Below are 22,408 nucleotides of genomic sequence, written 5' to 3'. Positions count from 1 at the left end.
TTTTTTTTCCCAGCACCTCCCTCCCTTCTAATGCTTGGAAAAGGGCAGGTAACTGCAAACCTTTGATGACTCTGCCAAGCTCTGGCACCTCCATCACCTTTCAGTGGATTGTTGACTCTCCAGAGTTGATCTGGCTGGATTCACACCTGGATGGAGGAATCCTGCATCTTTCTTGCCGCACAGCAGAGTCATGCTGCTGCTGCTGTAGCCAGGTTGGCTCAGGTCTGGAGCTGGCATGAGGCACCTTCTGTCCTCTCCCAGGCATCTCCTACTCAACTTCCACCCCTCTTGTAGGTTATGCCCTCAAAGGGCAGTTGGGAGAGTCATTACCAGGGCAATGTTAAGTAAATGGCAGCAGAACAGGGGGACTTCACCACCGAGTAAATCCAATAGAGCCACAGGTTTGGGTGCTGTTTAATTGAGCCAGAATTCCAGGGGTTTAGATAGGCTTTGAAGGGTATTACAGGCAATTCTACAGGAATTAACTGGGCTGAACTAGGCTTAAAAATATCTTTGCAAGCTTTAGTGGGAGTCCTGGCAGCATTAAGGAGATAGTGTGTGCAGAGCAAGAAGCCAGTTTCTGGCTGGCCATGGGTTGTTTCATCTCCCTGAAGAGCATTTGTGCCTGGTGTGCTGTGGTAAGGCCACCCTCAGAGGGAATTTAGAGCTTATCTATTGCCTGAACTGACACTGTGAAATGCACATGAAGACCCTGTCTCTGGTTTTCAGGAGTCTTGGGAGGTCCTTGTACATAGAGTCTCCCCAAACAATTCTTAGCATCTCCAGGAGGACAGGAGATACAGGAGCTTAAACTGACTGATATCCATCTTACTGCAGCAAAGACATTTCAGAGAAGCCCTGTCAGGCTGAATCCTGTTCTTAGTCTCCTAAAGTCAAAGCCAGAGTGCTTCCAGATGGAGTGACTCTTCATAATGCCATCAGAGGGGGTTACCAAGTGGTCAAGTGCACTGCCTCAGCTTCCTAAAACCCATTTAGGGACATCAACTCACCCTATGGGGCTGCAGAAAATCCAAGAGGATTCCTTTTTTTAAAAAAAAAAGCTTTAAGATCCAGAATAACAGGCTGTGCTGTTACAGTTGTTTCCTTGCCAGATTGCCTACGATTGGTGTGCAAACCCCAGCCCTGTCTGGACTCTTTCAGCCCCTACACAGTGGATTTGGAGCGGTACTACCAGACAGAGAATGAAGATGAAAACCCTTTCATCTGCTCCCAGCCCCGGGAGAATGGGATGCGCTACTGCCGGAGCATCCCAACACGGAGGGAAGAGGGTCTGGAGTGCACTCTGGATTATTATTCCTACAACGACACCACCAACACATCCTGTGTCAACTGGAACCAGTATTACACCAACTGCTCTGCCGGGGAGCACAACCCCTTCAAGGGAGCCATCAACTTTGATAACATTGGCTACGCCTGGATCGCGATATTTCAGGTGAGCCCTGTCTGCAAACTGTCACAAGGTGGGCAAACAGGCGGTCCTGCCCCCCAGCACATTCCCAGGGGCTTGTAATTGCACTCCTGGGGGGCTGTTTTGCTCCAGGGAGCACTTACATAGTAGCGCCCTGGTGCTCAAAGTGTTACAGTTTGATGCCTGATTTGAAAAGTCTCCACCTTATGTGCATGGGCAAAACCCTCTGTGCATGCAATAAGACTATGCTGACATGAGGCAGAGCCTAGAGATTGCTTTTCTCTCTGCAAAATGCAGTAGTGGCCCTTAAGTCCAGCTGGGAAAGGGCTGGATTAAGCCTGGGCAATTGGTAATGTGGCTGTTGGCATTGGTAGGAGTAGGATTTGGCTCCTCGGTGTCTTGTACTGCACCAAGACCAACTATGGGGTGACAGAAATGACCCAGCCAAAAGAAATGTTGCTTGTGCACTTGGTGTGGTAACTGAGCTTTGACAGGTTTGCTTTCCCTTCTTGTTCCCACCAGGTCATCACGCTGGAAGGCTGGGTGGACATCATGTACTTTGTCATGGATGCACACTCCTTCTACAACTTCATCTACTTCATCCTCCTGATCATTGTGAGTGGCCTCAGGGGAACAGTGGGGTCCTCCTGGCATTTGGAGAGAGCAGAGTGGAGTGACCCACGGGAACAGGGCAGAGAATACTGTGAATATAAAAGCTGAGATAGCAACCAACCTGCTGGGAGACACAAAGCTTCCCTGTGGCATTGTGCTGCAGCTGCATTTTGCTGCAAACATGAGGAAGGGAAAGAAGGATGTGCTCAAGCTGTGGTAGATACAATTGCTGATGCTTCTACTATTTCTCTGCTTGTGCTCCAAGGTTCTCTCTCTTACTTGCCACCTTGAATTTAAGTTTAAAAGTAGGCAAATTTCACCTGGTCAGCTTTTGAGTGGTGGAAGGGGAAGAGGCTGCCCGAAAATTCCTCCATATTGATGAACCCATCTGGCTGGGTCCTTGATGTAGTGGGGAAACAGTCCCAAACTTCAGAGAGCGCATTAAGAAAAGAGGGAAGAGATTACTGCCCACAGCCCACCCACACTTCTCAGCATCATCTGAGACCACCCACAAAGGAGCCAACAAAGAGTTTCTGTGGGGTAGGCTCCATGTTGGGCTTCATCTGTGCAATCAGAATTGCCTACAGTGACGGGCTGAGCTCGTTGTCTAGACTCCCTTTATCGTCAAGGGAGAAAAATAGGTGCTTTAAGGGGGTGATTCATCTCCTCCGAAGGTAGACATCCAAAATAAATTAGATGCATTGCAGACTTGATGCGCCTATTTCTCTCTTGACTCTAAAGGATCATTAGGTGCCTCACTCAGATGTAGCTGAGATAAGTGAGATGAGTCCTTTTCTTGCCATGTAATTGGACTAAGTCCAGCAAAATAGCTGCACATTGTCCATTAGGTCATTGTGGGGATTTCTGCTCCTCATCAAACCAGGACTCAAACCCTGATGACAAAGTAGATGGTCATTTAGTCCATGATGCTTTTTCTAGTTCTTCTGTTAGCTTCCCCAAAAGAGAAGCAAACCCCTGCTCTCAGCATCCCTGAAATGACGGAGAGGAAGAGCAAGCAGTACTTTTCCAGATGCCGTGCGAGTAATGTTAGCAGAGTGTGATAGCCCGTTAGCACGTCAGTAATTCCCTGTGATCCAGGCTGGGCTCTGCAGAAGGCAGAACCTCATGAAAACCTGGTTGGAAAGAAAATCTCCAAGCTGTGGGTACAGACTGCTGATGCCCTTGCGTAACAGTCACCCGCAAATCCCGTTAGCAGGGGAAAGGGATCTGCTCGCAAGCTGCCCACACACTGCCAGAAAAAAAAACGCTCCTATCAGGAAGGCTCAGTGCATTCATCGTAATGCCACTAATTGTGATAATTACAACCGCTGTCTGCAGAGAGAGAAAAACACCATCTTAAAAGAGCAAGAGCGTTTTGTCAAAATAATCTTCTCCTGTCTTTGATCTCTGTCGTCCTCCGTGGAGGGCTGGCGTGGGAGTCCCTGGAGCGGGAGCTCGGGGGGTGAGTCAGCCCCCCCACGGCCTGGTGGTCCCCGTGGGTGACGTAGGGGATGGGGCTGGCTGGGGTTTGCCCCCAGATCCTTAATCCCTGCTGGGTTATAGGGTAGGCGTGGCTGCTCCAAAGTGGCTGATGGCTCCTGTCCCCTTAGGTGGGCTCCTTCTTCATGATCAACCTGTGCCTGGTGGTGATAGCGACGCAGTTCTCCGAGACGAAGCAGCGCGAGAGCCAGCTGATGAAGGAGCAGCGGGTGCGCTACCTGTCCAACGCCAGCACCCTCGCCAGCTTTTCAGAGCCGGGCAGCTGCTACGACGAGCTCCTCAAGTACCTGGTTTACATTGCCCGAAAAGGCAGCAAGCAGCTGGTGAAGGCCTACCGGGCGGCAGGCGTGAGGATGGGCTTCCTCACCAGCCCCGAGAGCAAGGCAGGGGCTGACCGGCATGCCAGGAAGCGCCGGAGCAGGAAGAGGTCTTCCGTGCACCACCTCATCCACCACCATCACCACCACCACCACCACTATCACCTGGGCAACGGGAACCTGCGGGCACCCCGTGCCAGCCCCGAGATCAGTGATGTGGAGACCAGCTCGCTCCACAACGGCACCAACCGGCTCATGCTCCCCCCCTCTGCACCAAACTCCCTCGGGGCCCCCAGTGCCTCTCCCAGCAACACCGAGTCCGTCCACAGCATCTACCACGCCGACTGCCACTTCGAACCAGTGCGCTGCCGGTCATCCCTCACGCAGCCAAGCCTCGGATTGCCGAGCCCAGAGGGGATCCCCAAGAACATCATGGGCAGCAAGGTGTACCCCACGGTGCACTCCAGTACCTCCCATGAGATGCTGAAAGAGAAGAACCTGGGGGAGGCGGCGGTGGGTGCCGGGAGCAGCACCTTGACAAGTCTCAACATCCCACCTGGGCCCTACAGCACCATGCACAAGCTGCTGGAGACACAGAGCACGGGTGAGCTGGGGGCTGGATGTCAGTCTGGGGTTGCCTTGCAGAAATACAAGCTGTGACTTAATTCCTTTCTCTCTCTGGATTTTTGCAGGGTTCTTTTCAGTCCACGTTACAGAGAAAGGCGATGGCTTTCCAGGTGAGGCAAACAGGGGTCCTCTGAGCTACCTAATACCTCTTTTAATCAAATCCAGGAGAGAGGTTTCAACCTCCCAGACTTCAAACTTGCAAGAATCCAAGGGAAATGAATGTTTTCAGTGAATCCATTTTCATTCCAATCCCTATCTTGTAGGGGACTCACAAGAGAGCTACAGAGGGACTTTTCACAAGGACGTTTAGTGATAGGATAAAGGGGAATGGCTTTAAACTGACAGAGTGTGGGTTTGGATTAGATGTTAGGCTGAAATTCTTCCATGTGAGGGTGGTGAGGCCCTGGCACAAGTTGCCCAGAGAAGCTGTGGCTGCCTCATCCCTAGAAGTGTTCATGGCCAGGTTGAACAGGGCTTGGATCCACCTGGGATAGTGGAAGGTGTCCCTGCCCATGGCAGGGGTTGGAATGAGATGATCTTTAAGGTCCCTGCCAACCCACACCATTCTGTGATTCTGTAATCTCTATGCTCCCCCCAACCAATTTATTCTGCAATTACAGGGAACACTCCCCAAATCCTTGCACTTCCAAAATCAGCCAGAGGTTGAGGATGGACACCTTCCAGATCTGAGCCCTAACACATCCCTGAGCACTGCATAGCTCTGCTCCTGTGGGACACAAGGCTCAGAGAGATCGAGTGTCTGCTTTGCATGAGTGCTCAAGGGCAGTCGCAGATACAGAGTATTAAAATCTGCTCAGGAAGCCCATAAGAGTCAGACACCAAATGCAGCTTTCCTGCATCAGGGATTTCATACCTTCACCACGAGATGCTCTTTCCCCCTCCACATGCTGAGGTTTGGGAGTTTGAGCCAGTGTAGTCCAAACACTTTCAGCCTCCAAGAAGTGTTTGTGGCCATGCTTTCTGAGGCAGTCAATGCCTCTTCCACCCCACTGCAGTGGCACTGACCTTTCGAGCCCAGATTTGTGCAGGGAAGAGACCAAGTCCTGCCCCCAGCCCAGCTCTGCGCAGAGACTAAACACACAGAGCTGGGCTCTGAGTTGGTTTAGCACTGGGTTTGCATTTGCACTGCTGTGTGCTGCCGTGCAGCAGATAGCCTCTCTCCTCACAGCCAGCTGGTGGAAATTTTGGGGAATATCCTGCTGGTATTTTCACCCAGGCAACACCTGGCAGCTGCCATTGTGGACAGCGTGTGGAGAGGGAAGCTGGTGGTTTTGGAGCATCAGCAAAGAGTGGGAGCAGGAAAGGAATCTGCTGGCAGCAGCTCTCCCAGTAATTCCAGTCTGGAGCCTGCCAGGGCCAGGGAAGCCCATTGCTTCCTCCTACCCATAATGGCTAGAGGTATAATGAGGTGGACTAGGGGTCCTGGGCTGGAGTGGTGTCTACCTGGCAGCAACAAAGAGGGCTTCATAACTGGGAAAAAGGTATTGTGGAGCCCAGGTTTTAACCCAGCAGGAGCCCTTTTCCTGTTAGGAAATGTCTGTCATGTCAAGGGTGACAGCTTGGTGCTAACGGAGACTGGGGGTTGCTCCCGTGGCTGCCCACAGTCATCTGTCCTGGCTGATGGGCTGCCCTTTCCCTGTTGGCACTTCAGGTCCCTGCCAAAGCTCCTGCAAGATCTCCAGCCCCTGCACCAAGCTGGATGGTGGCTCCTGCAACCCCGAGAGCTGCCCCTACTGCCTCACAGCGCTGGCAGGCGAGGCCGAGCTGTCAGACAATGAGACGGCCGACTCGGACAGCGAGGGGGTCTATGAGTTCACGCAGGATGCCCACTACAGCGACCAGCGGGACCCACAGCGGGGCAGGGCCCGGGCCAGGAGGGCCAGCCGGGTGCTGGCCTTCTGGCACGTGGTGTGCGAGACCTTCCGCAAGATCGTGGACAGCAAATATTTCGGCCGCGGGATCATGGTGGCCATTCTCATCAACACGCTCAGCATGGGGATCGAGTACCACGAGCAGGTGAGTGCTGCCCGGGCGGCTCCTGGCGCTGTGGGGATGTGGGCGGTTTAACAGATCAGAATCTGGCTGCTGGTGGGATGTTTTGGGGTGAGAGGCGTTGGAATGCCCTGGGAAGGCTCCCAGGATAGAGCAAAGCAGGCTTTTTCCCTCTGAGCCTGCTTCCAGCTTGCAGCAATCACCTTGACCAGTACCTGGCTATGTGAGCTCCTGCATCCCAACCCTGCCAGGGATGCTCAGCACTGTGGCCAAGACCACCCGTCACCTGGGCAGCACCAGGTGTCGCCGGGTTCTGTGGTGAGGGGAGCAAGGAGAGGGAGCAGCTGTTTGCCACGGGGTCAGTGCCAGCCCAGCAGTGCTTTGCCAGTGGCTGTGGGCTCCAGGGTCACTGTAGCTGCAGGCAGGGAAGTCTATTGAATTTGCGCTCCCTGGAGAGGAGGTAACAAATGGCTTTGCCTCCTCGGTGAACGCTCCAGCAGCAGCATGCCGAGTCCAAAATAGACTCATCGCTGGCTATTCCTCCGCTCGATTATCTGAGTCTTTGCAGGCAAGGGGCTGCCTCTGCTCCAGCCTCTCGCACGCTTGTCTCCTAGCAGAGCTTTCCCTATATATAGTCATTAAGAAAAAGGAGTTGCCACGTTCCTCTTGAAATGGCTCCATAAGGATGACAAGAGCTCTTCTTTGAGAGAGGCTTTGCATACTCTGGCCTCACATGGGTTTTGTGACTGCTGCTGGGGCTCGCCTGGCACGGTGTCTTTGTCCTGCCTCAGGCACGACATGTCTTGGGGCTGCAGGTTCACACTTTGTTTGGGGTAAAGAGTTTATTAGTGAAGATGCTGAGATGCTGCAAAACCTTGTTACAGACCCCTCTGATATTTGAGGGCTCCCAGCATGGTGCTTCTCCTGTGGTGCTAGAGCCTTCCACTCCCAGACAGACACAGCTCCCCCAGTCCCAGCACCGGTCTTGGCTGGGAAGTTGTTGCGTTTCAAGTCATGGCTGTTCACTTGTGTCCCTTCCTGGCATGTTTCACGTTTGCTGAGCCGCTCATGGTTGTGCACAGAGGTGTTTCTCCCACAGCTCCCAGTGACAGCGGTGGTGACTGCAGATCAGCTCCAAGTTCCCCTGTCCTCCTGTGGCATTAATGCCTCAGTGACCGAACACTGGGGAGATGTGGCTGTGCTAAATGTGTTCCTTTGAGCCAGCAGCTTCCCCCTGATGCCCTGATGCAGTCTGGCTGTCTAAGTGTTGTTTTCAGTACACATTAAACAGCAACGCGCTCCAAAGTCCTGCAGGTTTCACCTTCATCTGCTGCCCTTGGTGGGAGCTCTGCGGGGAAGCTTGAGTGATTCCACCTTTATTTAATAATCTCAGGAAGATCATCTCTGAAGGCGCTGGGGGGAGGTGGCTCACAGAAACGAATAAACAATTATATTGCTCCTTTGGCTGGAAGGTGAAAGTAGATCTGCCTTGTCTTTGCTGTGGCTGTCCAAGGGACGGATTGTCAGGGCTTGTTTCCCTTTACCAGGAGCACCTTTGGGAGATGCTGGTGGGCTCTCACTGTGCGTGTACCAGGGGGACCATCCCACCGGGGATGGGAGGCTGAGCAAGCTCCCATCATCAAACACCCTAAAGGCAACACAGCTCCTTGATTCTTTGGCTTGGGAGAAATAGGGCAGGGGGGGTGTGGGCCTCTGCCCGGGCCAGTGGTGAGTCCCAGAAAACAGCTGGATATGCGAAGATGAAGATTTTTTGTGGCGGTTTTTGGGTAACAAGGGTGAAGGGAGCTGATAAACGTGGGGGGACTCCAGACGCTGTGGGTGGTTGCTTTCTTTAACAGTATTTTCAAGCTACTAGTGTTCCAGATTCCTTTCTCCCAGGCATTTGGAGAGAATAGCGGAGCTTGTTTTTATTAGTTCATCTGCTTGAAGTGGCGGCAGAGAACAGAGAGGTGTTTTTTTGTAAACTCGGGAGGCTTATAGTTGGCAATTTCATAATCTGACAGTTACGAGAGCAGGAATTAGAGGGGTGAAATGCTGAACCAGGCCTTTCTGCAGAGATTATAAACACCAAAACGTGAATTTTTTTTTTTTTGTTAGAAGAGCCTTTCCTAAAAGTGCAAGTGATCAACCGTGTCAAATTTATCTTTACTGGCTGATGTTTGCAAAGACGTGAGGGGTCTTGAAGAGTACTTGACTCTGTGACTTTCTATATTAAGCTCTCTGCTTATTTAAAGAATATTTACCTCTTGGGCTTTCCACATGTCACTGTGGCCCCACCAGGCTATATTAGGGTAAATATTTTGAGGACATGTTTTAAGGTGCCAAAAACCTTGTGTTGTTTAGCAGCCCTTTGGTACAGAGGAGAGGACACACTAGTATCTACTCTGTGAGAGGAAGGATGAGCTGGAGATTGCACAAGAAGGAAGAGGCTTCTGCCCTCCCCATCTGTCCCCAGCAATACTGAATGGGATTCAGCAGCTCTGGGACCACCAGAGCATCCTGAACTTCAAGACAGGAGCTGGTGAGCTGAGACTGTCATTCTAGCCTGGGAGAAAAGTTTGCTTCTCTGGAGGTTTGACGTCTCACCTTGGGACAAGCAGCTTGGAGGGACCTACTTTTCTCCAAGGAAGATGCTTGGAAGACTGAAACAATCTTTCAGTCACTTGCTTAACAGACTCAGCAACCAGAGAAGGCCAGGTTGGGATATGTAGGACAAGAGTGGTTCTCTGAAGGCACATAAAAGTGAGTGGCAACTGTGAGTGTGTTGAAAACACTGGCTCCCACCTCTTGCTGTTTATTTGTATTTACCCACCAGTCAACCTGACCAGACTGAGCACCCATGGCCAGGGGTGCTGGGTGCTCATACTAAAGGCAGTTCATGTCCCCCAGAGCTCCTCTCCACAGAGCACCTTCCACAGTAAAGTCATTGTCAACACGTTTTACCCTCGTATGGCTGAGGCTTCAGGAGCTGGGTTTCTTCTTAAGTTCTTTTTGACATGAGCTCACTGACTTTCTGTGGTGGTGCGTTGGCGACACTTTCTCACTCACCACCAGGTTGTTTCCACATGGTTCCTGCACGTGTGTGAGCCACAGATACACCTGACTGGGCATAACTCTGCGTTTCCTGCCCATCCTCCCCACCCCTCCAGCTCCAGCTCCTGCTGTTCTCCTGGTGGCTGGGCCAGTGGGAAGGAGGCAGAATGGTGTGAGGTGCTCAGCACTCGCTGCGTCGCGGCTGCTGGGCAGCAGTGTGAAATTTTCCATCAGGGGAATGACAACCAGATTGCCATGGATTATTAATGTGGCTGCTAAATAGCTTGTTTTTCTACAGAGATGAAGCAAAATGCAGGTAGAAACTCTTAGCTTTGGGTAGAGGAATATAAAGGTGATTTAAAGGTAGACTCCAGGGGATTTTAAATACACTGTTGAACCAATTGACTGATTCGCCTTAGGGAAGCTGAGCCTCTGCAGCACTGCGGGTTCAAACGGCTGGGGCTTTGCAAAAGCCTGTTCTGCCATAGAGCAGGAGTAAAATGTGCTGCTAAGCCAGAGGGTTTCTTTGCTGCTTTCCCCCCAGCCCTGGCTGTAAGCCAGGCTCTGTTCCATAATGTGCTGCTTTTATTTTCCTTTTTTTCCTCCAAGTCCTTTCTTGGAGTGAAATGCAAAGGCTTTAGTACAAGGCGTGATGTTGGACTCCTCAGCAGGGGAAAGAATTCGGCAAGGGCTTCCTTGAGGAAGGGCTTTTGGGTTTTGTTTTTGTTTTTAAAATCTGGTTCATATTGAGCTGCCTGGCTGTTCCGAGTTTCCTTGTCTGAACTCGCATTGTATGAACTATACCCTACATATTCATTTGTTTAAATAGCACTTGAATTTCAGCCGCCGTCTCTGCGGTGTTTTGCCATTGTTAACATAACAAGAAAGAGACTGGAGAGTCCTGCACCGGCCTCCCCAAAGCTGCAGTTGGTTCAAATCCCTGGCTGGAGCTTGTGTGGAGTTGGATCTAGATTGATCCGACACCCTGGTGTCTCTAAAGGAAGGAAGAAGAGATTGGTTCAGACCTGTGGAGAACCTTTTGTTAATTCTTAAAAGCGAATTGGAGAGGTGACAAGGGTGAATGACTCTGTGGGACAGCACCCAAGGAGAAAAGCTCATCATCCATGGGGGACAGTTCTTCAAGGAAGTGGGATGAGGCAATGCCTGACATTGCCCCAGCATGAGTACAGCTGGTGGAGTACCCCCAGCTACAGCAAGGTGTTGTAGGGATCTACAACTCCACAGTGCCCCAAGCCAAGGTGTGTAAACTCCTTCTGCAGGAGACAGGAGCAGCCTTGGTCCGTGGCAGTATCTCGGGCTGAATTCCTGGTGCATCCTGCTGCAGGGGAGTGTGCAGAGTACAGATGATATAGAGTTGTCACTGGTAACATTATGATCTAATAGCTGCTGCAACACGGAAATATCAGCCATCTGTGCCAAGGAGTCAAAGGAAACCTTGCTGGCATAATGCATTAAAATGTCTATTTGTGTAAACAGTTGAGGATGGAGAACATGGGAGTCATCTTAATCAGTGTCAGAGAACATGAAATTTTCAGGTAACCAGGATGATGGAGAGGGGAGGTGAAGGGTTAGAAAACTTGCCAGTGTGGAGCAACCATTAGGCTGTCAGGTTCAAGCATTAATAATAGTCACCCAGATGGTATTTAGGTACTTCTGCCTGAATTCAATGTGCAGGGAAGAAGGTAACTGAAAATTATTAGCTGTCATGACACCCACTGATTGATTTCTCTTTGTGGGAGGAAAAGTGGATTTTTCCATGGAGGAGTGGTGTAAGGGAGCTGGGCAGTGGGAATTTGACAGGCTGGTGCCCCACGTCTTGGGGTGCTTGAGTGCCCCAAGTTCTGGACAGGCTGGAAGGCAGCAGTCTGGATACCTGTAGGAGCACTGCTTCAGAAGATAAGGGCATCTTTGGGAACAGAAGCTTCTAGGACTTGGTGGTCAAGAGCATCCTAATTTCCACCAGTTTCAAGTCCAGTTGAATGTTTTGCTGGTGGTGGAAGACAGATGTAGATTTGTTGGGCACGTGGAGACTGCTCCTTTGACATCTATGTGACATCTGTGTGCCAAAATGAGATCTTGCCAAGTGCTCATTCACCTCCCCAGAAGGCTGTGGAGGATCCAGGGATCAGCTTCAGGTCACTCTTGTCTGGCTGCATAGGGCACTAATGGGAAACACTGTGTCCCCTCCAACCTCCATGGCTCCGTGCCAGGTCAATCCAGGAAATCTGAACTTTGGCTTCTTTGGTCTGCATGGATTTGTGTCAGGTCTCCAGGTCAGGATGGAAGGGAATCCTTTATTTTTTTTTTTTTTTAAATATTTTTCATATCTCTTGCACCTCTTTTGAGTTGTTTCCCGAGAGTGCAGGGACTCAAAGACCTGTCCTGCATCCAGACAGCGCCTGGTGCTGCACCAGGGGCTCTCTGCATCACACACCAGTGCAAACCAGTGCTATACTCCTTGACTCTGCACCCTGGTTGCCTTACTGCAACTGGGGCCTTAATAGTACAGCCCAACTTTTCTCTGTGGTGTAATTTCTAATTTGATGAATTCCCTGTATGAATCTGATTCATCAGGCTTTGTTTCAGAAGGGCACTTAGGCAGGTGTGTGCATCCCTAAATCGAGGAGACAGCCTTTCCCTGGACAACCTCCTTCTGCCCCGGGCTCTTCCCGGGAGCTCACCAGGTCTTGCATTCATGCACTGTCTTCTCTTCCTAGAGGAATCTGCACTTCCACTCAGGTGCACATCCCATGTCTCTATTTAACTCCATTACACATCTCTCCAGCCCCATGCCAGCTGGTCTCAGCCAAGCGATCAAAGCCTTGGCAGCGCAGCGAGGCTTTCCCTCCCTCGGCGCCTGCTGGCTTTGCCCAGCGCAGGGCTTGGAGCTACCTCCAGCTTAATTTCTCAGCACTCCAACTGCATAGGGCACTCCCAAGGCAGGAAAAATAGGTGCCCTATAGATTCGCACGTGCTGTATTCAATTAGCTCCCACTCGTGCAGAAATTACTCTTATTAACGGCTTGTTGTTGTTGGAGACTGGAGGAGTCAAGTCAACACTAATGGAAGTCAGAGCTGTTAATCACTAGGATCTCTGACTTCAAAACCAGCTCTCTGTTTGTTATTGGGGGTAATTCTTTTTATGGACCTTGGGGGGGATTCTCCTGCTTCTCAGGGATTTGAAGGGTTTACGAGATCTTGTAGGAACTCGCGTGTTTTAATTGACTCACTCACAAATCTCCTCCAAGGGGTAAAAAAATACAGGGATGCCATGGCCCTCTTAGTCATTAAAAAATGGTCTGTGCGTATAAAGCAGACTTTATTCTGGTTCTGGAGACTGATTTGAAAATTTAAATGAGATTTCATGAAACTGGAAAGGGTATTTTTTTTATCAGATAATTCAGTTCTCTGCATGCTTTAGCAATGAGACTATGTGGATTCCTTGACACCTGCTAAAGTTTTCTTCAGCTCCCTGGTTGGGGAGGCATAAGTGTCAATCCTTTCCTGTTAATTTATTTCAGAGGCTGGAAATACTCGGGCTGCCTTAGATCCTATCATTACAGCTGTTGTTTCAGCTGCCATCCATACCCTTGTGTTATCTCTGCTCAGGCAGCGTTGAGAAGAGACTCCAGCTCAGTGAAATGGGAAAATGATGTGTGCTTTCAAAACTCACTTCATCCCTGTATGGATGAAAAATTGCTGCTCTCTGCAGATAGCCAGGCGCTTCTCTCTGCTCCTTCTTTGATTATTGTGGTTGTTCCCCTTGGGTGGGAGCCAGCAAATTCAGCTAGAGCATCTGGAGCACCCTCAGCTTGCACCAGCAAATGCTTTTATCTATAAGCGCTTCTGGTTGCTGATTGTTGATGATTTCCCAGGGATCAGTCCATTTTTGTCCCCAGTTCTCCTGGCAGAGGTTGGTCCCTGTTGCCACCCATGACTCTACCCTGCTGCTGCCCCTCATGTCCTCACAGAGCCCACCCTGCTCAGCCCCCAGTGGGAGCAGGGATAGGAGCTTAGCACTTTTTCCCTTGTCTCTGCTGGATTTCAGCACTTTGTTGCAATTGTTTTTTTGCTGACGTTAGGAAACGACCAGCTTTTCCCCCATGGATGTCTGTCAGCATTAGAGATAGTGTTACCAGCATCAGAAACCTGGGTTCAGCAGAACTGTGCAGGAGCCCTACAGTGACAGCCTTTTACTTTCTCTTTTTTTATTTCCTCCCTCCCCCTGGTCCCTTCTCAAGTACTAATGGGGAGATAAGTTTCAAACTTGGTTTAGATTAACCAGAAATAGAGGGCTTTAAATCTCAAGTACTTACAAGGTGTGACCAAGTGGAAATGCAGCTTTTGTTCGGCTTAAGCTCCTTCGAAACCTGGGCAGAGGGATGAGCTAGTACATGTTTTTCTTGCATTTTCTGGGATAATATTCATCCAGAAATCTCAAGCTGAGAGAGATAAGGAGTTCAGGGAAGAATATCTGCTGTGCCTCCTGAGAGTGGTTAGGAGAGCCCAGCCCCAGGGCTTGGTGGAGGAGAACATGGTCTGTGCATCTTGTTTATGGTCCTGGGCAGTGATGGTTTATGGCAGTCCCTTCAGGGTGGGTTGATGTGGTTCTTTGTCAAGCTTGGGGCTCATCCCCTCATTTGCACCCCAGTCTCAAGTGAGAGAGGAGGTGCACAGGAACATATGGGCAGTCAGGGCCAGGGAATTTGGTTGTTGGCCACGGTTCCTCAGTAGGGATGTGCTGTAGAGGAAGGCCTTGCACCAGAAGGTGCCATGTCCACAAAACTCAGCTCCTCTCTGCACATGTGGGGTGGGAAGGGACATTTGACTGGAATGGGGAAGACTGGGTGGAAGGCAAGGAGATTAGTGGCAGTGGTGGAAGGGGAGTCCCTCCTGTGCAAACAGCTCTGATTTCTCCGAAATGAAAGCTGCTTTCCTCCCTTTCTTAAAGCATTACTTGCCATGGCATGAAATATTCAGCCTTCATTCAGCCCATAAGAAAATCCTCCTTTCCCATGCGGTGAAGGGATGAAACTGGACTTGTTCGCTTGTCTGTCAAAGTCATTTCCTTTTAATAAATGCTTATAAATCCTGAACATCCCAGCAGTCCTCCTCCCGCCCGCCGAGCAGTGAGCACGCTGCCCTTTCTGCGTCTCCAGCCCCAGGAGGAGCAGAGCAAAAACTGCTACTTTCTGAATTGTTTTCTTTAACCAATTTGGCAAAGGATGAATAGAGGAAGCCCATCAGTTTGTGGGGCTCTGATGAAGCACGGCTCAGGTTGACACTGCTGGACCCAGGACAATAGTTAGAGCCTGATACCTTTTAAGGAGCCCCAAAGACAATGAATGTCATGGCTGAAAATATGCGTGGATTGAGTTTCTATTTATAAAGTCACAAGCAGCTCTGGAGCCAACAGGAGCTGTATTTACTGCACCAAAGTGGTGTTTTGGATGGCTGTGGCTCGGTGGGTGCACCGAGGCAGGGGGAATAACATGGATGTGATGAGGGCAGTGCATGGAGAAGGCTCATGGGTTGACTGAGGACACAGCCATGAGCTATCAGTGATGGGGAATCAAGCGTGGGAAAGGGCAAAGAAAGGGCACCTCATTTTGTTAATTAAGAACTGCTTCTGTTCATCACAGTTTCTTGCATTTTGCCCCAGGACTTGTAGTCTGGCTCCTGTTTAGAGGTGGACCCAGTGCATGCCTGCACCCACGTGGAGGGTGGAGCGGATCTTAGCAGTGTCAGGTTGAAAATCCCCATCTTTGTGTGACCCATTTGATTTTTTTCATATGTATATATATTAAAAATCTGCAAGTGATGAGTCAGTAAAACATTGTTGGTGTTTCCTGTGAAATAGCTGAGGTCGCTATTTTCTTTCTGTGTTATTTTTCCTTAGTTGCCATGGTAATGATTTCAGAAAGGTTTTATTCTGCAGCCGTTTGAATGGGTTAGAAGTTTTCACGGTCTTCTGGATCCACTCACAGAAGCAGAGTGATATCATAAAGATATCCCTCGGGATCAGGAGGGATCTGCCTCCTGGCTGGTCGCCCCATCCCTCCCTCTGTGTTGAGACAGAGTGGTTTTTTCTCTTTCATTTTATTGTTAGCAAGATAGATAGGAAAGACCCTGGGGTGCTTTTGCTCTTTTGTGCTGGCATCCCAGGGGCAGAGGCTGGGCAAGACCAGGCTTGGCTGCAGCCTGGAGCTCACTGTGTGGGCAGGGGGGCTGTGGGATGGATGGATCTGTGCCAGCCATGCCTGTGGGTGCAGGTCTGATGATGATGAAGAGCCTGTGCCCTATATGGGTCACTGCTGGAGGAGGGCAGGAGTTGGAAGCCTCGTAAGCTCTGTGCACTGTCTCTCAGGACACTTGGTTGCACTTCATCCTGTGGCAGGATTTGTTTTTCAGGAACTGGGGAACACAGCCCTCAGGGCTTACACTTTTCATGGCCCCAGCCCCCGTCCTCACCTTTTTCCCCACGCGGTGCCTGCAGCCTCACTTGCTCAGCAGGCACCTCGGAGTCCTGTGCCCAGGAAGGAATAGCATGTCCCCAGATGGAAATGGACCACATCCCTTCTGCCTTCGGAAAACTCACTCGTGAGCTTCTACTCAGTTTTAAAAAGAGGGAAAAAAGGAAAGAAATGTCTTACAGCCTATTTCCGAATGCTGAAAAAGGGCAAGGTACTGGTGCAGCTTTGAGATACCTCCTGAGGCACCCTGGGGACACCTCTTGCCTCCTCCTGTTCACCCCTGCAGTGCCCTGCTTGGTGCCAGACAGCCCTGCCTGAATCCTCCAGGCAGGGTGCAGAGAGCATTCCCTCCTCACTGCCTCCAGTTGCGCCCTGCCAGGCGGGGTTAGGGCTGGGTGTGTGCCCGGGGCTCACCTCCTCCCGCCGCCTGCGATGCCGTGCGGTGTTTCTGAGCGATGCTGCCCTGTCTGCTCGTATTTCATGTGCTGCCAGAGCTTGTCAATGTGCTGTTTGGTACATCAACAAATCGACACTACACAAACAGAAAGCTAACAGGGAATGATTTATCCAGGACAACACGTCTGTGTGTCCAGCAAGGCGAGATGTCCTGGAAACAAAATTCAGTGTTTACCGAGGACTCATCGGAAGAGCTGGTGTTTCGTGCCACAGCTGAAATCGTGCTTGGATCTCACTCTTTCTGGGTGTTGCTTGTTTAATCATAGGATGCTTTCCTTTTAATTAGTCACTGCTGCTACTGATGAGAGAATTAGCAGACTCTTCTTTTAATGGAGAAGCTGAGGCTGTGGCAGCTGTGCTGTAATGGGAGTGGTGGGCAGAGGCTTTGTGCTGCATAGAAACCCCAGGCTGTGCACCTCAGGCTCTGCTTCCTGCAGAATACCCTTTTTAGGGTGGACCTGGAGGGTTGTTTTTTCCCACACAATATATCATTTAGTCAAAGGAAGGATGTTACCTCCCCCAGCTGCTGTGTTCTGGCCCTCAGAGGGGAAAGCTGAGTGATTTTACCGTCTCTTTTCCACCCAGCCCAGCGAGGACACACAGAACTGGTTGTGTGCCAGGAGTCAGTGACTCTTCTCAGGTACATCATGTCTAGAGCTGGTCGATAGTGTTTTGATTAGACAGTTATTGTCGGAAAATGGCAGTTTATCACATTTGAAGCTGTCCGTGGGAGAGGAGTATTTTCAGTGAACTGGCCTCAAAAAAAATCCCAACTTTATTGGAATATATTGTCTGAGATATTTGAAGTGTCCATTTGAACAGTTGGGGAACAAAAAGTTCCACGTTCTTCTTCAAGCTGACTTTTATTTATGTTTTTTAATTTTGGTTGATTTACTGTACAGAGCAAAGGGATAAAGGAATGGGGACTGAAATGGAGAAGTACTTCCAAGATTTTGTGCACAGCGTTTCATTTTGCCAAGTCTGACACTCTGCATTCCTATTTGGGATGGGATGACAATTTCAATTTCAATAGGAGAGAAAAAGCCACATTCCTGCTTGTATTGTAATGATGTCTCAAGAAAAATGTTGTCTCAGACATGTTTGTGATTTCTCTAGAGCAGAAGCATCTTATAACTAATCTTATTTTCTATATACATCTGTGGTTTCATGAAAATCCCATAGGTGGCATTCTCGGCAGGGTCTGAATCCCCACTGCCTATCTGGGTTCCCCCTGGGCAGGCTCATGATCACAGCCCACCTCTGTTTATATAAATAAATCCCGGTGGTGCTCATGGCAGGGGTCCATGCAAGTGCCCCATGGACTGGCTGCAGTGATGTGTCCCTTGAAAGGGATGTTGAGCTGTTGCAGGGGGCTCGTGAGCTGCCCTGGGGATCCTCAAGCGGGACTGAGGGTCTTGGGGGAGAGTGCTCCACAGCTGGCTGTGAAATCCTCCGAGTAATTTGCATCATCCCATCTCAACTGTTTAGGGATGTGTTGTTTCCAGGAGCAAAATAACTCAGCCGATTTCAGCCGGGTCTGGTTGGGGTGTGCTTCCAGCAGAGGATCAGCTCACCCTCCCCAGCAGAGCTCCAGGCTGCTCTGGAGACCATTCTCTGTTCCTAGATGGGTGAAAGGGAGTTTTCCCTTTCTCTTTCAACCCATTTTGGCCATTAATCTTAGATTTTTGGATATTAATTCTCACCTCTGGTTCATGAGATCCCACTCTTCATTTTTATTATGTCTGCCCAGTATCTCAGGTATTAAAACCGGTTTCCTGTAAGGGATGTGGAAAAGAGTGTGTGGAGAGGAGGAATGGGAGGCCAGGTGGCTTTTTTAGGGTGAAGCAGGGGTAGATGGGTGGATTTGGTGCTGCTGTGTGTGCTCAACATTACATTGCTGCAGAGGCTGATCCATAGCCCTCCCACACCGGTGCCAGGGGTATTTGGGGCTCTCCTGAGCTGGGTGGTCTGGGAGGGATATTTCATGGGCTAGGGGAGCCACAGCCCTTCCCGCGGGTGCTGAAGGTCCTGGGAGAGTTGCAGAGTAGGTGCTGCTCCCCCTCTGGCTCCCCATATCACCCAGCTGTGCCCTACCAGTGCCTCCCATCTGGATTTTCACACCCCAACAACATCTCCAACCAGAAGGCGCTCGTGAAATGCAAAGTTTCATTAATCTCTGCTATTAACATGCCATCCCTTCCAAGGCTGCTGGTTTTTTCATGTCAGCCTCCATGAGGAAGGGATGTTGTGGCTGCCTGAGATGTTGGGTGCCGCTCACGCGTTGAGGGGTTTAAGTGGGTTGTGCCTGCAGGGCCAGTTGGATTTGGCAGTGCCACCACAGAGAGGGAACAGAGGGTGGAAATCAGCCTTCAGGGCCCAGGATAGTGGTGCTGATGGATGAAAAGGAAAGCTTCCAGGAACACATCTTCTTTCCAGCAGGATCACTGCGGTACTGATCACAGCCTGCCTCGGTGCTGGGGCACTCATAAATGAGTTGGCATTTTTTTGTGACTAATGTAGACTTTCAGCTATTTGAAATTGTCCTGAGGTGCAGCTTGACATATAAGTTCTCGGCCTATTTATTACTTTGTGTCTGAGTGTTCCCATAGGTACATGGCTTTAAACTAGGGCTGTATTTAATATTGGGAGCTGGAGCTGTATTTTAGCTGTAGACCAGTGAGCAGGTGATTTGGGCTGTGTGTATGGTGTGTTTGGCAAACTCTAGCCAAGGGATCTGTTCCTCAGCGAGGATGTGCAAGGCAAAAGGTGCGTTCAACACTCTCTGTTTTTGCTTTTTTATTACATTTTCTTCTAAGTGCTGCTGTTTCCCCCTTCACTATACTGTGTCATCACAAGCTCCCACCAATATCAGTGCAAGTCTGCAGGGATTACACTACCATGCTGAGATAACATCAGGCCAATTTGGGTCCCCATCTAATCTCACACTGGCTTGGAGGAACTTGAGCTTCAAAGGCTGAGCCTGGACACTTTAACCCTGGGAAAGAGGGAGTTGAATGCCTGCATGAATTTATGTGTTATTTGCCAGTGTGTGTCTGTGAAGCCTTTGGTTGCTGTGGTTTTTTGGGGCTCCGAAACGACGGTTGGCTGTGTTGACCCTGCCCCTGAGTCCTCCCCTCTCATGATTGCCATGGTGTTGGGGTTGGGTCACCTCACGTCAAACCCTACAGCTTGTGCTGTGGTGTGGCAGCTCCTGCTCTGTCGTAGGAAGTTTTTGGTCAGTCATGAAGGTGTTTCATGTAGCTGGTGGGTGCAGCCAATTGCATTTGCTGCACATTGTGTTCTGTCATGGCGTGGCTGCTGTGAACGTGCACATCTGACCATAACCCACCACGGTGTGCAGGCATCTAAAGACACACACGTGGTTACATGTGGGGGTTTAGAACAGTATCTGAGTGAGTTAAATGCCAAACTACCCAAGAGCAGTCCAGCACCCGCTGTGTGTGAGGTGTTTTGTGAGTTGTGCCAGCCCACTGCCCTGCGCCACCTCGGCGTTGCTGACGTGACCCCTCGGCCATCTGCCAGCGGGATGTCGGCTCCTGATTTTAATGAAGCCTTTAAGTAGAAACATGCAGTTGTGGACGTGTGTTGGGGTTATATGGGGAGAAGGGATCTGATACTGAGGATTCTGTTCCTGTCTTTGCCGCTGACTGATCCTAAACAGACTACACCACCGGTTTTTGTCTTCTACCATATGTTTTCCGATAATGCCCGCCCACCCATTGGGGAAAGCGCAGCACTGGGCATCTGCAGGCATTGTTGGGAACCCTCTGTGAAATATGCTACAAAAACATGAAAGGTATTAATTTAGGTCTAAGACTACTGGGAGTCCGTTTGTTAAGGTTTTTTCATATCTCTGTTTTTAAATTACCACTTTGGAATGCCAGGATCGGGCCCTTCCTCACTAGCAGATTTGGGGCCTCCTGGTAACGAGATTTTTCTGAGCCATTCCAGCTATGTCACCTCAGATCTCTGCTTTTGAAAAATCCTAGCCTAAATCTTTTGGTGAGCTACTAAATAAAAAAACAGGCCCTAAAGGGATATTTATGTGAGAAAACAGTCCAACTTTCCCTTCTGCATAAGGAGAATCAGCTTGGGGGATGTCAGAGCATTAAGCCTTAGTACATGCCACTTCTGCATAAACCTCCTGAGGTGGTACTAAAGCTCTGATTAATGTGAAGTCCATGTCTGGATTTACCTGCTGAATTTACAACAGGTTTCTAAACCTTAAATACTCTGCTAGTATTTTTCTTCTGTCTCCTGGGCTTTGAGTGAGCTATTGCCATTCTCTCACCACGCCATTAGCATCAGTATTCTCACACTTGCAGTATTGCAGCTTGTTGTGTTTCCACATGTGATTTTGGATATCAGGCTATGCTGTTTACTTTCTCCCTTTCTCCTCTTCCTTCCCCAGCCAGAGGAACTTACCAATGCCCTGGAGATCAGCAACATCGTCTTCACAAGCCTCTTTGCTCTGGAGATGTTATTGAAAGTCCTTGTTTATGGTCCTTTTGGCTACATTAAGAATCCATACAACATCTTTGATGGGATCATCGTGGTGATTAGGTACAAACCTTGAGCTTTCTTTATGTGTGTTTCTCCTCATTTGGCTGTTTAATTAAACAGAAAGTAATGGAGACTAGGCATAAATACCTTCCTGTGACACTTTACACTTCTCTCTGTAAATTAATGCACTTAGACACGGTTCCTAATACACACCTTGGGATTATTTTATGGTCATTTTAGAGAGAGGCCCGGGCAGAAAGCTATCAGTCCTGATGTCCTGGGAAGGTCTGGGATCCAAATGGCACAACCAGTGCCCAATTAAGTATCTCTCTGGTTTTTTGGCATGTGCAAAGGCTGTAATTGCCCCTGCAGCTGCAGCCACTGATGTGCAGGCGTATTTTTGACACTCAAGTAGGGCTCTGCTCTTTGCAAGCCTGGACAGAGTCCAGATCTCCGTGGGCACTGGCAGCACATCTCTACCTGCTTTCCACCCCTCTTCTCTCTGAATTTCACCCTCCCTTTGCTTCCTGCCCTTTGCATTAGGCTTTGTCCTGCCACCCTGCATTGACCTTTTTTTGTCTTCCTCAGCGTGTGGGAGATAGTGGGCCAGCAAGGTGGAGGGCTCTCGGTCCTGCGCACCTTTCGGCTCATGCGCGTGCTGAAGCTGGTCCGCTTCATGCCAGCCCTGCAGCGCCAGCTCGTCGTCCTCATGAAGACCATGGACAACGTGGCCACGTTCTGCATGTTGCTGATGCTCTTCATCTTCATCTTCAGGTGAGCGCCTCCCATTCCCCGTCATGAGGGTTGCTTTGGAATTTTAGGTGGGATCCCGTGGTGGGATGAGGAGATGACAGAATCCATACCCAGACAGGGCTGAGCTGAGCAGTCCCAGGAGCAGCACTGCTGGCCAACACTGGCAGTGGCTTGCTGCCCTGACTAAATTGTCATAGTTGGCCAAATGAGACATTTGTCTTTGCAAGATGATTTACAAGGAAAGTCTTTCAGGCTGGACCATTCCTTGACATCACCCCAAGACAGCTGTCCCTTTACTTTCTGACTAACTGGGTGCTTAAAATATTGCCAAGGTGAGGGTGACGTCACTATAAAGAAGACAGATGTGGTGGTGGTTGTGCTCTCACATGGCCTCTTCTTCTGAGAAGTGGAATTGTTAGAAATAGACTTGGCATAGCCTTGTATTTTTAGATTTTGGTCTACATCTTGAGAAGAGCCTGTCTCCTTCTACAGCCAGCTATGGTGTTCCAGCAATCCCAGCACTGGGAAGGTTGAAGAACGCCAGTCTTCCATGAAATAATGTCCCTTTTTCCAGCGAGACTTTTCACTCCAAAGCTGCCATTTGCAGCTGTGGTGCTCAGTGGAGCTGT

General features: G+C 49.9%; 1 protein-coding gene across 19 annotated transcripts in view; it reads left to right on the top strand.

The window, feature by feature from the left end:
- The window catches only part of CACNA1G (calcium voltage-gated channel subunit alpha1 G), a 145,896-nt gene that overhangs the window by 57,655 nt on the left and 65,833 nt on the right, over positions 1–22,408 (top strand). For all 19 annotated transcript variants that reach the window (XM_027654370.1, XM_027654364.1, XM_027654366.1 and 16 more), the window contains exons 6-12: positions 1,162–1,453; positions 1,952–2,044; positions 3,652–4,462; positions 4,551–4,595; positions 6,158–6,522; positions 20,935–21,086; positions 21,615–21,800. In XM_027654370.1, coding sequence (XP_027510171.1) covers positions 1,162–1,453; positions 1,952–2,044; positions 3,652–4,462; positions 4,551–4,595; positions 6,158–6,522; positions 20,935–21,086; positions 21,615–21,800 — 1,944 coding nt within the window. The remainder of the gene's footprint in view (positions 1–1,161; positions 1,454–1,951; positions 2,045–3,651; positions 4,463–4,550; positions 4,596–6,157; positions 6,523–20,934; positions 21,087–21,614; positions 21,801–22,408) is intronic.

Source organism: Corapipo altera, unplaced genomic scaffold, assembly GCF_003945725.1.
Source record: "Corapipo altera isolate COAL_440 unplaced genomic scaffold, ASM394572v1 343, whole genome shotgun sequence".
Classification (NCBI taxonomy): domain Eukaryota; kingdom Metazoa; phylum Chordata; class Aves; order Passeriformes; family Pipridae; genus Corapipo; species Corapipo altera.
This window is presented reverse-complemented; position numbering and strand designations above follow the sequence as displayed.